Genomic DNA, 14,892 nt, shown 5'->3' with positions numbered 1-14,892 from the left:
ATTCTAGGCTCTAACCAATAAGCTCATAAATAAGGTATGGGGAACCATTAAAAGTATACTTTCTGCTATTAATGGGGGGAAGATATGTGAGTAGATGGGAAAGAGTATTAGAACTGTGGAAACACAAGAGATCCAGGAAAGGGCCAGAAAAGTAAGATATAGGCCCATTTCTGACTATGAGGGTGGGATCACTGTGATATTACAATACTAAATTACTGTAGTAGCAATGAAACAATTTTACTATTGCTAGAAATTATTACAAATTGTATGTCTATGTGCTTTACCATCCAAAAGTCTGATATGACATGTATGTATGTATGTATGTATGTATGTATGTATGTATGTCAGTAATCTTTAAACATATACAAAATATATCTATTTTAAATGCTAAATGCTAATCTATAATCATCAGTTCCTCTTAATCAGTATCAGGCTGTTAAGACTACAGGAATTGTTTCAAGATGTGCTCTTGTATTATCTCGTACAATGTCACAGACACATGAAAATTCAAGAATAAAATGGTTTAAATCATCAAATTTAACAGGTTTCAATAACTTCGTTCTGAAGAATGTTAAAATCTCACTGACTCTCAATAAAGACGCAAAAATACCAAAATACGAAATTTACTGATTTAGCAAGTTGTGGATTTAATTATGGGCTTTAGCTGGCAATATCCGGCCATTGTGATGCTTTCCTCAAAATGGAACATTATCAATACAATCTAGAAACAGCAAGAAGGAAAAAGCAGAAGCCTGACATTCATTCCTCTCCCTCATGTATTTCAATAACAATAATTTAAAAGGTGGAGGAAAATACAACAGGAAGCTTACTTCAGAAAATTTCTCCACTTGTGCGCTTTGTTCTTCTTTTCCGGACATCAGCATCAATTTGTTCATCAGTTCTTGAAGCTCTTCCAAAGAATACTGCCGGTTCTCCTCTTGGTCCCCATGACTTTCTTGGATCGTCAGGTCCAGAACATTGTCCAGGCAAGCCTTACAAGAAAACATAAATATATACATAATGAAGACTGCCTGTTTTTAAATTTATTAATTCAGTAAACATCAGAAAGCTTCAGTAAAAATCCAAAATTCAGTAAACATAAAGAAAGCTATTTATTAGCAAGTATGCTTAAAAGTGATTGTAATATAGTTGAAATGCAATTTTAAATGTTAATGGTGGTGAAAATTGCACGAGTACCACTCCTTTTGGGGGGGGGGGCGCTCACATTTTCTCATTTCAAAGCAGGCTATTTAATGCAATAATATCCTTTTTGTATTTTACTGTATTTCAGTGTTTAATCCTTATTTTATTTTACACTACCAAGAGTTGATTCAGCAGCAGAGGCAAACAAATCAAATGCATAAAGTACATTTAAAATTAGTTTTGTGGAAATTAGAGGAAAAGAAGAAAAAAATAGACATGTTTGGGAATAATTTTTAAGCAACACCTCACCTTCTGTCCTTCTACTGGGGCCTTAATTCTGTAAATTCCTTTCTCATTGATCCTGGTTGCCAGAGATATAGACGACAACTCCACAGAGCCATGACTCTCTTTGATAGTTTTTAACCAATCCAAGTATCTTGCAGAATCACTCTGCAGGGAGAAAATATGATTAAGAATATTCCTATTAGCCTGTATATTTCCCAGATCAGGTAAAATAGACACAATTTAAGCAGGACATTCTAAACTTTCTACCCCACTGCCTTCTGGGCTCTCAAATACATTTTACCTAAGTTTAATTTCACTAAAATCACCAATTAAAATAATACTGTATGCAAACTGGACTTAATATGGCAAAACATACCTCCATTTTTCTCTTTGAATACAGAGCACATATATGGTCTGTAGACATTCAGGTTAAAACAATATTTTTACTACATATCTCATCTTGAATGAATTAATATGCTATAAGCAAGAAACATCTTTATCAAATGCACAGCCATTTAAAGGGAGTAATGGAAAGATACAAATGCTGCTATAGTAATTACCAGCTTCGTGGGGAGGTTATGATCACTTTCCAGAGCTTTCCATATATTCTCGAGACACTTCATGAATTCCTTAAATCCTGCCTCTCGCTTTAAATCGTATAGTATGGAGGAGTAGCCAAACACAGCATCATGGAAACAAGCCACACGGTCCACATCCATGTCATTCTCTCCTGCAGATATTGAAGCCAGCTCCACGAACACTTTCAACTCATTTTTGTCTAATGGAAAGGAAGAAAGCACTCTGTGAGGTAAAAGGAAATGTATGTTCTATAAGAGGCTTTCCTGGATATATTGCAGTGCTTTCTAGGATAGCAATAGCATTTAGACTTACAGTATATCTCACTTCACAGTGTTTTCCAGCCCTCTCTAAACGATTTACAGAGTCAGCCTATTACCCCTAATAATCTGGGTCTTCATTTTACCCACCTCAGAAAGATGGATGGCTGAGTCAACCCTGAGCCTGATGAGACCTGAACTGCCAAACTGCTGACAGCCTGTGATCAGCAGAAGTAGCCTACAGTATTGCACTCTAACCACTGCACCACCGCGGCTCTTATAATTGCATTCTTATAAGGATGGCTTATAATTTCTTTTTTTTAAATACAAAAATCCATGCAGGGCCATCATGATAAATAGAGATGTGAAAAACCAGCATTTTGAAGAATACGGGAAACCTTCCACACTGGCTACTTTGTTCCAGGTGTGATTCAACAATTTTTAGAAATTAGTCCTCAGAATTTTTAATAGTTTTGCTTCTAAATAGAGAATTAACCAATATAAAATTGTTGGGACATTCTAGAGGAGAAATAGGACATTTCAAAGTTTCCTAAAATATTAGGGGTTTTTTCCCCACATAAAACAAGGCAAATGATCCTGAGGTGTTATCATTATTATGATTAAAGTAGATAAAATAGCAAGTTTCAGATTTAAATAAGAAAGTAATGGAAAACGAGTGTGATTTTAATTTGAACTTTAATTATTGTAGGGGTTTATTTTTTTTCTCTGCTCTTATTTTATACCTTAAATTTACATTTTAACTTGATTTATGTAAATGAAGTGTGTAAGAATAACTACTTTTCTGCCATACTAAAAAAAAAAAAATTAAAAGGCAGCAATACATTTATATAGACAGCTGCTCCTCACATTCATAAGAAGCTTGGGGGTGATGAACATCCACCTCACCTAGCTTATGATTACTAGTTCTACTCTTTTACCCCTATAGATTCAAGGAAACACCTTCTGAAATTGATTAGCAGGCAAAAGTTCCCAGGGATTTACTATGTCCCATTCACTTTCAGGTTGATGAAATGACAGATGACTGGCTGGTTATTCCCTAGCCTAGCAGGTATCATTTTATTTCATTTATCTTCATTCTCAGGCACACCCAGGATCATCTAGCACATTCCCCATCTCCCTCAGTCCATTTCAAGCTTATTAACCAGCCTGAAGCCAATAAATCACAGTCCACGTTCAAAAGCCATTTTAGCCATCATAGCATCTTTACCAGCCACCCAGTTCCTCCATTATTGAAATTATTTTCCCCAATATCCTCTCTGAGGTGTTTTAACCCTTCAGTAAAAGGGGTCTGATACTGATACTAACCCATCTGCAGCCTCTACTTCTCTTTTGGGAATTTTTTTTAAGGGAATCAAACTTGCCCATTCCTCTTTATTTCTAAGGCAAAGCACAAACTGTTTTGCTTTGGTGTGTGCATGAATACAAGGATACATGAAGAGCCAACAGGACAGAGAACAAGCTCATCTCAGGTCAGCTTCCTTAATTCTTTACAAGCATGAAAATTCACAAGATCAGCTATTGAAAAAGGCCTGTCAATACTAACAAGTTATGTGAAATATACTGTATGAACTCTATTGCTTAATTAATTCTGAGAAATAGTTTTAGAATATAGAAAAGTCAGAAAGATCAAAAAATATTTTACCGCTTCCTTATACGCTGAAGGAGAACAAATCAGTGTTGAATTGGCTTAAAGCTAGAGTGCATCCACTACCAGCTGAATGGAGAGTCAGGATGTGGTATATTAGACTGGCAAAAAGTAGCCTATTCCTGTCACACCTTTCTTCCAGCCCAAACAAAGTCAGACTCTTCCACACACCTCCAAAACAAAACCACCCTGAATAGTAATCCCTGGGAGCTTTTGCCTGTTTATCTGTACAAAACAGCCCTTGCAGATATAGCTAAAATCCTAAAGTAGATAAAAGAACAGTCCCCTCCAAGTCTTAAGTCAAATTCTTCTATTACCAAGAGATCCTTAGAGTGATGTGCAATAATCTTATCTGCATAGTAGTTCCATGGAAATGACTAGTACAAAGAAAACTGTTGTAGCTACTCAGTCTCCTGTGATTCTATAATATTAAGTCTCACTTGGTGCCAGCCATATTAATTATGCTGCTGCTATTACTATTTTTTCTAGCTTTCTTCCACCACCACCCTCAAATATTCATGAGCCATTTTCCCCATGCGTTGTAGGTTAAATCTGGGGGTGTTGGCCCTCAGGAATAAAACAATATGCAGTAGATCCCATGAATAGGATATTTTTATTATTATCGTTTTACAGACAAGCTATAATCATAACCTTCGCTTTGATTCAGGGTGAGTCTTTCTTGGCATTCATGTAATTATGACCTTTATCTCAGTTTATCCTGTCTTGGTTCCATCTTTCTTACATGTCTTCGATATATAATAATCCACCATTAGCTTTATTCAGACCAGCCAACTCAGAACGCGGTTCTCTGCATGCCCAGTTAGTATTGTATTGCTATGGTTGGATTTTGGTTTCAGAGCAGATTCTTGGTCTTGTGGCTGGATAGAAGTTTTGAAATGTGGGCAGACTTTTTCCCTAGGTTACTATACCATATCTACTAGCTTCTGGTTGTTACCAGCACTCTGGGATTCTCTGGGGTATGTCAGAACATCTCAGGCTCCAATGGCTGGTGCTTTAGGCAGCCACATCCTGGATGCCAATATCATGAGCTCATGTTGGCATCTATTCAGTTTCCTCAGCTGTCTACATCAATACTTCCCTTGTCTAGTAGCTGCCACCCATTATTATTCTGCTGCTGGCTCCTGTTATAGTCCTGTCATCACATCATTTAATGTCTATCTGCCCCTCCCCCAACATTGATCTTTATGTTGCTGTTACTGCCATCACCGATGGCCTCCTCTTTTTCATTGTACCTCCTGAACTTCTGGTCTTTGCTCTGCTCACTCTTCTTGTTCCCTTCCCATTTTTTTCAGCCTTGTGATACAATATGTCTGCATTTGATTGAGTCCTCAATGATACTATGGTAGTCTAGCTCCTTCTTTAAAGGACAGTTCTTCATTCTGGCAGGGCAAGGACCCTTAAGCTAAAGGTGTCATTGCTTCACACCCGGTCTCCCTCCTACACAGGAATCTGAAGGGAAAACATTTCCTTAACCTTGACCTTTTCCTACAGTATTTATTCACAACAGATATGTGTGACTTTGCTTGATTACACATGATTGTGCATCTAGATGTTCTATTTGTCAAGGCTTAAGTCATGCTTTATCTCTGGATAGGCAACAGTAGGGAAAGGAAATATACACTCAAGTAGATGTTCCTCATTGTACATGCAAATGAAGAATCCAAAAGAGAGAAAGCCTAGAAGTAACAAAATGTCAGACTGAGAAAAGAAAAAGAACATATTCAAAAAGATAAATAAAGCTTTCATTAAACTTTGTTTTCTCCATCCACATGTCTTCTTGCAGATTCCAATATTTGACATTTAGAGTGGAGAATACAACAGCTCAATACAACATAAAGTACAGTTAAAGCTTTCCTTGGGGAAACAGCAGATATATCAGTTCTACCTTCCAAAGCCTCTTTGACCCAGTGAACAAACTCCTTCCTAATTGCCAGCTCTTCGAGGCACATGAGACGTTCTTTAGTAATAACTTGCAGCAGTTTCTTAGCACGTATCAATGAAGAGCTCATAGAAGAAAGCTTTTCTTCTTGAAAGGCCTCGAATTCAATTGTCTGAAGAATAAATTACATGGAATAAAAATATTGCATGTTAAGAACACCCAAATCCTCCTTCCTGTTCCACAGATCTTTTTTTTTATCCCTCTGGTGTTAAGAGATTCACAGAACTGACTTCCCCCCCCCTAAATATCACTCCTTTTAGGAAATGTATGAATACAGCAGAGGTTTGTAATTTCCAACCGCTCAAGGGGAGTGGGAGTATATAGCCACTATTTATTTATACCATACTTTTACAATTTTATGAAACTGAAACTATGCAAAATCTCTTAGGACTGTCTTTTGAATGGTGAGTTAAAGAGATATACTTACGAAGTTCAGCAATTGTTGCAGGACACTGAAATCACCAGAAAGTTTCAAAACGTCCTTGACTTTGTCAATAACTTTAGCAGAGTCCAATGCCAAATTCAGTTCATAGTACTGTTGAATTTGCTGGATCCGTTCACCTATCCATTCTCCATTATCACGAGTCTGCAGTTTGCACATAATTTCGAAATCTCTTCTGAGTTCTTCATAATCATTATTAAAATCTTTGAAGAGAATGTTCACTTCAGCAAATGTGATGTCTCCCAATTTCAAGCTGTCATAAATCCTTTGGAACTTCTTGTAACAAGGATAAAATAAGCGGTTATTCACATCCTCCATATCTAAAGTTTCTTCAGAGTCTGAATTCTCCATGTGGTCCATCAGCATCTTGGCTGCCTGCTCCCAGCAATGCATGAAAATGTGGCTATCTTTATAATCATAGATATCTTTAGATACGTTCTTCAGATCTTCACTCAAATGGAGAAAGGTCTCTATTCCATCATCACTGCATGAAGTGGGTTCTCTCACTTTCACAACATCATCCAAAGTTTTCTCTGCCAGATTTCCGCTGTAATTTTGTTCCACTTCAGTTAAATCCACTTTAAAAAGGGGGAAAATGTAAGTTGGACCATAGTAATTTTCAGTTCATTTAAGCATTTGATATAACCTACCCAAAGATTCATTTTAGAGATCCAATCTAAAGCAGTGGTTGCCAACCAGTGGGCCGGGGACCACTGGTGGTTCATGAGAAAATTTTGGTGGTCCGCAGAGAAATGTCCCCCCCCGCAAAGCACTCCCCCCAAAGCAATTAATTCAGGCTGCTTGGGAACACAAGGCTGCGCTGCCCACATGGCCCGCTCACCCGCTGGCCTCCATCCTTCGGCCAAGCACAAACCTTGAGTAGAGCCACGCGAGCTAGAACTGGAAGGTAAGGCCAACGGCGGGGGAGGGAAAGTCTTGGTAGGAAAGTCGATCCCATATTCCAGAGCTGCGGTAGCCACAAGACTGGCCCTTTGGTCATCCCGGAGCAGCCCCTCCAGTCCATGGCAGACTGGTGCACCCAGGTGAAGGAGCAACTGCTCCGGGATGATCAAAGAGCCAGTCTTGTGACTACTGAAGCTCTGGAATATGGGACTGACTTTCCCACTAATATCAGCAAGCCACCGTCAGTCAAAATTCATTGTGGTCCATGGGATTTAAAATTATGAGTTTGGTGGTCCCTGAAGTCCAAAGGGTTGACAACCCCGATCTAAAGAGTTTTTGTTTTCATATCTGCATTATTCCATTTCTCTGATGTTAGAATTTTCAGTTGCTTTCCCATTCATCCTTCCATATATTCAAGCTCTATTTTAGGAGGATATTAACAATAATGGCAAAGGAGCATCAGATAACAATTTGCAGAAGAAACTATAAACACTGGTTTTAAAATAATTGTCACTTTTAAAAATATACCTTTTACGTAGCACTGAACCTTCCTCAACATATCCAAGAGGACTCCCAAATATTTTTGCTCCCTCTTGACATGCAATAATTCCTGTCGTCTCAGATCTACAACTTTTTCTAATTTCAGTCCTTCAGGTAATTCATTTGAGTAAGATTGTTCCATGCATTCTGTAATCAAAATTGGAATTTTATACATACATACATACATTGCATAAGCAGATTAAAGGATTCATCAGACAGTGCATAGTCAAAAATATTTAAACAATACAAAACATTAAACCCATCTAGGCAACAGATAACCATAAACTCACAATAGCAATAATCCTGAAGTTCTAAAATGCCAAAACGTTAACAATGTGTAAAATTTAGTATTCTTTGGAAGGACATTCTAGGGGACATTGGAGTCTTTTTTCTAGACTAGGCCATTTCATACACAGACCATTTCCTGTTCCAATTTGCCCATACATTCAGTGCTTTCATGATTTTTAAAAAAATGTGAATAACTAAAGGCCCCAAGGAGCCCAACATGCATACAATATAATAAGGGGTACAAGAATAATACTTCTGAAATGAGAGCAGTCCACTCTAATATAATAAACTAATATATAATAGCAGTAGCAATAGCACTTAGACTTATATACTGCTTCACAGTGCTTTACAGCCCTCTCTAAGCAGTTTGCAGAGTCAGAATATTGCCCCCAACAATCCCGGTCCTCATTTACCAACCTCAGAAGTACGAAAGGCTAAGTCAACCTTGAGCTGGTGAGAATCAAATTGCCAAACTACAGGCAGCCGGCAGGCAGCAGAAGTAGCCTGCAGTACTGCATTCTAACCACTGTGCCACCACAGCTCATTAACTAATATAGATAATCAATCTCCTCAGAGGGACGGAGAGAGGGAGGAAGGAAGGAAAGATGGAAAGAAGAAAGGAAGGATTACACAGAAGTATGAAAGCACAAAATGAATCCCCCCAACCCCATTTTGTAGCCTGGGCTGACGTGCAAATAAACAAATTACAGGTAGTCCATGACTTACAGCAGTTCATTTAGTGACTGTTCGAAGTTACAATGGCACTGGAAAAAGGCACTCATGACCATTTTTCACATTTATGACCATTGCAACATTCCCATGGTCACCTGATCAAAATTCAGGCACTTGACAAACTCATATTTACGACAGTTGCAATGTCACAGGATCATGTCATCCCCATTTACGACCTTTTGACAAGCAAAGTCAATAGGAAAGCCAGATTCACTTAACAACCGTGTTACTAACTTAACAACTGCAGTGATTCACTTAACAATTGTGGCAAGGAAGGTCAAAAAATGGGGCAAAATTCACTTAACAAATGTCTATGTAGGTTCTCCAGCATCCAGGTCATAGTTGTCCCAAAGCTGAAGAAGCTTCCTAGATGAGAAGCAAAACGTCTTCAAAGAAAAACCAAAAAAGTTCAGTTGCCGCTTGAAAAAGCACCTTTGGGTCACTTAACAAATGTTTTACTTAACAACAGAAATTTTGGGCTCAATTATGATACTCTAGTTGAGGACTACCTATATCTGTACCTGTACCTCACATCTACAAGGATAATGGTACTACAATTCACTGAACAGTTCAAGAAAAGCAGAACAGCTCCAATTATTAATTTAACAGATTATTAAACAAATATCATGACATTAGGCTTATTCTAACACTTCCTAATGTACAAGACCAACAAAAATGGAAAGTAGAAAACATAACAAAAATTTAATTAAAATAAAAAAACCTAAGGTAAAATCAATAATTAAAATAGCTAGCAAAGAAGAGCTTACTACCTCTTCCTAAGTACTGAGAAAATTGGAGCCAAATCCACCTCTTTAGGGAAGTGCCTCCCATTGCTAGACCACCACACAAGGCCCCTTTCTAGTGTGAAACAGTATATAAGCTCGCGCAACTCCATTTGCACAAGCCGCCTGCAACTGCATGTATGCTTGCTGGCTGTTCACGTGGAACCATCCCCTACGCAGAGGTGGTATGTTCGGGGAACCGGCAAATACCACCTGAGTGGAGATTTTACAGTATCCTTCCCCTGTCATGCCCACCAAGCCACGCCCACAGAACCGGTAGTAAAAAAAAATTGAATCCCACCACTGCCCGTACCTCACCGGTCCACAAAGCCAAAAAGGTTGGGGAATCCTGCTCTAGCAATAGCAATAGCACTTAGACTTATATACTACTTCACAGTGATTTACAGCCTTCTCTAAGCAGTTTACAGAGTCAGCATATTGCCCCCCAACAAACTGGGTCATTTTACCGACCTCAGAAGGATGGAAGGCTGAGTCAACCTTGAGCCGGTCAGGACTGAACTGCCAAAATGCTAGCAGCTGGCAGTCATCAGAATTAGCCTGCAGTACTGCATTTTAACCACTGCACTGCACGATGGTGCAGTGATTAGAACGCAGTACCATCTAAGACAGTGGTGGCTAACCTTTTGGGCTTCTGTGCCAAAAATTGTGTGCGTGCTTGCACGCTCGCATGCCAGAACCCAGAAGGCAATGCGCGCCCCCCACGCATGTGCGCGCAATCCCCCCCACTCCCACCACCACCCCCTTACCTGCACTGCGCCCCACAGCTGATTTTCAGCAGGTTTGAGGCCTTTTTTGGCCTCTTAGAGACTTGAGGAAGGCTTCTGCAGGCTTTGCAGGCCAAAAACTAGCCCCGTTTCGTCACTTCTGGTATTTTCAGAAAAACAGGGAGTGACGAAACGTGGCGAGTTTTGGGCCTGCAAAGCCTGCAGAAGCCTTCCTGAAGCCTTTGGGAGGCCAAAAAAGGCCTCAAACCCACCGAAAATCAGCTGTGAGGTACGAGCATGTGCAGTGAGGTAAGTTTGCCTGCAGCTCACATGCTGGCACAAATGGCTCTGCATGCCACCCGTGCCATAGGTTTGCCATCACGGGTCTAAGACGACACCACATAAAAACAAAATATGTATTTCTTTATTGTCCTGGTGATCTATGATTTCATAAAACCCAATTAAGTACATAATTAAACTACATTCATTCAATTTATCCCTCTCTCCATTTGTATAAGTAAAAGAGACTTACTTATGAATTGTGTCTTATACTTTACAATTAGCTCCAAATGCTTAATCTGAATATGGCCTGTTACAAGTTGATAAGCCGCAGTTTGAAGCAAAGATTCAGCAAGGGTCATTAACAATCGAGCTTCATCAGTGAATTGGTTTAGAGTATTTTCTTCTGCACCTATCAAATATATTTTTTAAAAAAATAAGAAATATTTGGAGGCATTAAATTGTTCAAGTTAGCTACTTTCTTCTTGTCACCTAAAAACAATTCTGTGCAAAATGACTTACAGGTAGTTCTTGACTTACAATAATTAGTTTAGCAACCATTTGAAATTATGACTGTGCTAAAAGGACTTACGATCTGTGTCCAAAGTTACAGCCAATGCAGTGGCCTCATGATCACATGACTGCAATAATGGTCACATGACTGCAATCTGGGTACTTATGACAAGTTGCCAAGCACCCTGCAACCATGTGATCACCATTTGCAATCTTCCCTGCTGGCTACCCCCTGGAAACCCTCTGCCTCTGCTCTTTTCAAGGGGCTTGCTGGGAAAAAAAAACCGGACTGCCTCATTGACAGCAAAAACATTCAAATTTCTCTGTCATGATGAGTTTTGCTCTTAAAGGAGCAGCAAAAACTTGAGTCTCACTGCCAAGCAGTGTTTTTGCTCCCTTTGTGAGCAAAGAAAGGGAGAGACTCAAAAAAGGAGCAAAAAAATACTCCATTTTCACCCAACCTCTTTAACAACAAAAATGCTGCCTGACAAGATTGATTTTGCCCCACATGGGGTGAAGTGCCTTCAGCAGGCAGGAGGAGAATGAAGCCTGTGAGCTGAAGATCTGAGCTGCTTCTCTACAGATCAGCCCTGTAGTTCCCTTCTGTGCATGGACGGGAACTGTCTGCATCCCACTGTCCACTTAACAATCACACCTGTAAAAGCCAGGATGAGTCATTAGGCTGGGGTTAGGTCATGTAGTAAGACACATTACAACCACCTCAGTGTATGACTATGATTTTGGGCTCAATTACAGTCATAAAGTCAAAGATTCTCACTCTCCTATCTCACTTACATTCCTATACCTCATTTTTTAGCCCTGTACACAGATGTAACTCTTATTATTTTTGCCAAAGGGGAATCTTCTTAAAAAAATAATATATATTCTTTCAGTCAAAACATCAATGAACATTCATGAAGTTGATTACTAATTTATCATAGTTTCATACAATATACATGTATCAAATATCCAAATGTATGAAATATCCAGTACAACTCCTCCATTATTCTATTATTATGTAGCTATTTCCCGTTATATAGCTACCTTTGATCATTTAATTATTCCCTCGAACTATAACAATAATTCTGTAAATGATTTACATACGATTGAAAATGAATATATATTTGCTGTCCTGCCATTCAAACAGATGCTTTAGTATACTTTGAAAGTCTTCAGAACATGTTGCTGTATCATCCTTTGGCCAGGATTTTATGATGGCAGCAGACATAATTTTACCCAGCTTGTTCTGATCATATTTAGATATCAACTCAAGCAGATTCTGTTGTTTCTAGAAAAAATATAGAAAAAAGAATGTAATGAAGGCAGTAATGAATTCAATGCATCACAGATTCTGCGCCTCTATCAAGATTGTCACAAAATTCAGTTATCGTGTAATGGGACTTCCCCACCGGAAATGTATTTCTCCTTCCATGTGAATTTTTCTTCTACTTACTGAGATAGATACTGCTCTTAGAATAGGGATAATCACAATTCTATAAAAATGTAGGCTCCTAATCTGTTATTCCTCGATTTACAACATTTTGTTTAGTGACCATTTGAAGTTACAAAGGCACTGAAAAAAAATGACATATGGTCATTTTTCACACTTATGACAGTTGCAGCATCCCCATGGTCATGGGTTCAAAATTCAGATGCTTGGCAACTGACTCCTATTTATGATGGTTGTAGTATCCCGAGGTCTTAACCTTTTGTGACTTTCTGACAAGCAAAATCAATGAGGAAGCCAGATTCACTTAACAAATATGTTAGTAATTTAATAACTTCAAGGATTCACTTAACAATTGTAGAAAGAAAGGTTGTACAATCAGGTAAAACTCTCTTAACAAATGTCTTGCTTTATCAACAGAAATGTTGGGCTCAATTGTGGTTGTAATTTGATGACTACTTGCAAAATGGAACATGGTGCATGGGCAGGATTTGAAGGCCCTTCATCTCACATTTCTATACTGTATCTATAAAGACACTGCTACCGTTACTCCAAGTTAACCAATCTTCACTTATAAAAGAGACAGAATGACCTTGAATAGCTGTTAGAAATGGACTGAGAACAAACATGTGAATGTAAGTTCCTATTCAAAAGAGTGAGACTCAATTTCTGGAACAAAGAAAAGACTGTGACAAAGACCATCCCTGCTGTATGGGAAATATTTAAAAACTTAATCAGCAGAATCAGCTAGTTTAGTATATCTTATCTATAAATAGAGGTAATATATACTAAAAAAAACTAATTTAATGAATGGAAAAACATGAAACTATAGGTCTATGGTGTGTTACAGTAAAAGGTATTTTTAAAAATCCATGCTAAAATGTTTAAATTATATCATTGTGGCAAGGACACATTACAGGTCAGGATTTGATGTATTTTGGATTGTATGCAGAAGTATAACCAACACTCAGCTACAATCAATCATGAGATGCCCTCACAAGGCAACATACTGGTCTCTGTGTCCTGCCTGCTACGATGTATAGACAATGCATTTATCAGCCAACTTGGAAGGAGAGGATGGCATATGTCTCAAAGGTACATTGCTTTAATCTGTGACTATTTGAAGTATAACCACCATCGTATTTACTGAAAGATCAGACAATATTAGATAAATTACCTGGTATTACAAAAAATTACCTGGTATGCTAAATCAATAGCTTCAATGGCACAATGTTCAAATATTTGCAAAATCACAGAATCAAATTTTTGAATTTCCTCGTAGTGACTACAGTAGATTTTAATTTGTTCAACAGCTCCTTCCTAATTAGAAAGCATCAAAACAAAACACAATTTGGGATTACAAAATATGTACAGTCTCCAAAGTGGAGACATACAACAGAAGAATTTATGATGATGCCATTAAGACCTAAACATAATAAATTGTTTTTCAAAATATATAAAATGTTGTTATGCTTGTTCAGGATGGAAAAAGGACATAGGGTACCATATACTATTATTTTTTGCAATAGTCTTTCTACAATAATTTGGCATTTATAGTCACTTACTTTATTTTTTTAATCAGCATACTTGAGAGAATTTCAGAGGGTTACAATCTCTCTCTCTCTCACACACACACACACACACACAACACAACACCCATCATACAATTAAAATTATATAACAATTAAGCAGATCCCAAACATTAAGCCACAGATAACATTTTTTAAGACAAAAATAAAATAGATGGTGACATCTTTAGATCTAGTTTTCTCAACAATTCAATGTTTAATAATTCCTTAAAGCCTAAAAGGTATGAACTGACTGGATTTCAAGGGGCAGGGAGGTTCCATAATATTCATGCTGCCACAAAGAAACATTTGTAGACCTCCATTCCCTAAGGAAATGGGAGGAAATTATTTGTTTGGAAGAAATTCCATACTTAATTTACGTCAGGTGCTTCATTCGAACTGAAACCAGATGTTCTGCATGGACAAGTCACCAACTATCTGCTCAGATATGAAACTGAAGTCTAAACTTGCCACTGACTTCCGGTTTCCAAGGCTTCAGTGGCGGCAGGAATCCGCGATCGTGCTTGCCGCCGAAGTGCCTCCGATCCAGCTGGATTTGGAGGATATGGTTACCCCGTAGAGGCAACTGAAGATAGGGGAGATCCGGTAGGGGCTTGGGGTATCGCAAACCCCCTCCTCAGCCGGCTAAACTCCTTTTTCCCAAGGCGGTGGAGCGGCAGTCAGCAATGGCCGCCACAAAGAAGCCTGCAGCTGGACAAGATTGTGCAGGAGGAAGTCGGAGAAAGTGAAAAGTTTTTGCTGAACCGGGATAACAAGGAACCT

General features: G+C 38.5%; 1 protein-coding gene across 1 annotated transcript in view; it reads right to left on the bottom strand.

Annotated features, from left to right (window-relative positions):
• Positions 1 to 14,892, bottom strand: part of RNF213 (ring finger protein 213) — a 116,368-nt gene that overhangs the window by 56,488 nt on the left and 44,988 nt on the right. Inside the window, exons 16-24 of the mRNA XM_087924950.1 lie at positions 13,739 to 13,861; positions 12,199 to 12,382; positions 10,835 to 10,993; positions 7,764 to 7,922; positions 6,318 to 6,910; positions 5,837 to 6,002; positions 1,989 to 2,206; positions 1,453 to 1,593; positions 831 to 992 (exon numbers count right to left, since the gene is read on the bottom strand). Coding sequence (XP_087781076.1) covers positions 831 to 992; positions 1,453 to 1,593; positions 1,989 to 2,206; positions 5,837 to 6,002; positions 6,318 to 6,910; positions 7,764 to 7,922; positions 10,835 to 10,993; positions 12,199 to 12,382; positions 13,739 to 13,861 — 1,905 coding nt within the window. The remainder of the gene's footprint in view (positions 1 to 830; positions 993 to 1,452; positions 1,594 to 1,988; positions 2,207 to 5,836; positions 6,003 to 6,317; positions 6,911 to 7,763; positions 7,923 to 10,834; positions 10,994 to 12,198; positions 12,383 to 13,738; positions 13,862 to 14,892) is intronic.

The sequence above is a fragment of the Pseudonaja textilis genome, chromosome 2, assembly GCF_049901715.1.
Source record: "Pseudonaja textilis isolate UNSWEBS1 chromosome 2, rPseTex1.2, whole genome shotgun sequence".
NCBI classification, from domain to species: domain Eukaryota; kingdom Metazoa; phylum Chordata; class Lepidosauria; order Squamata; family Elapidae; genus Pseudonaja; species Pseudonaja textilis.
Note: the sequence above shows the minus strand (reverse complement) of the source record. Positions and strands in the feature narration are given on the sequence as shown.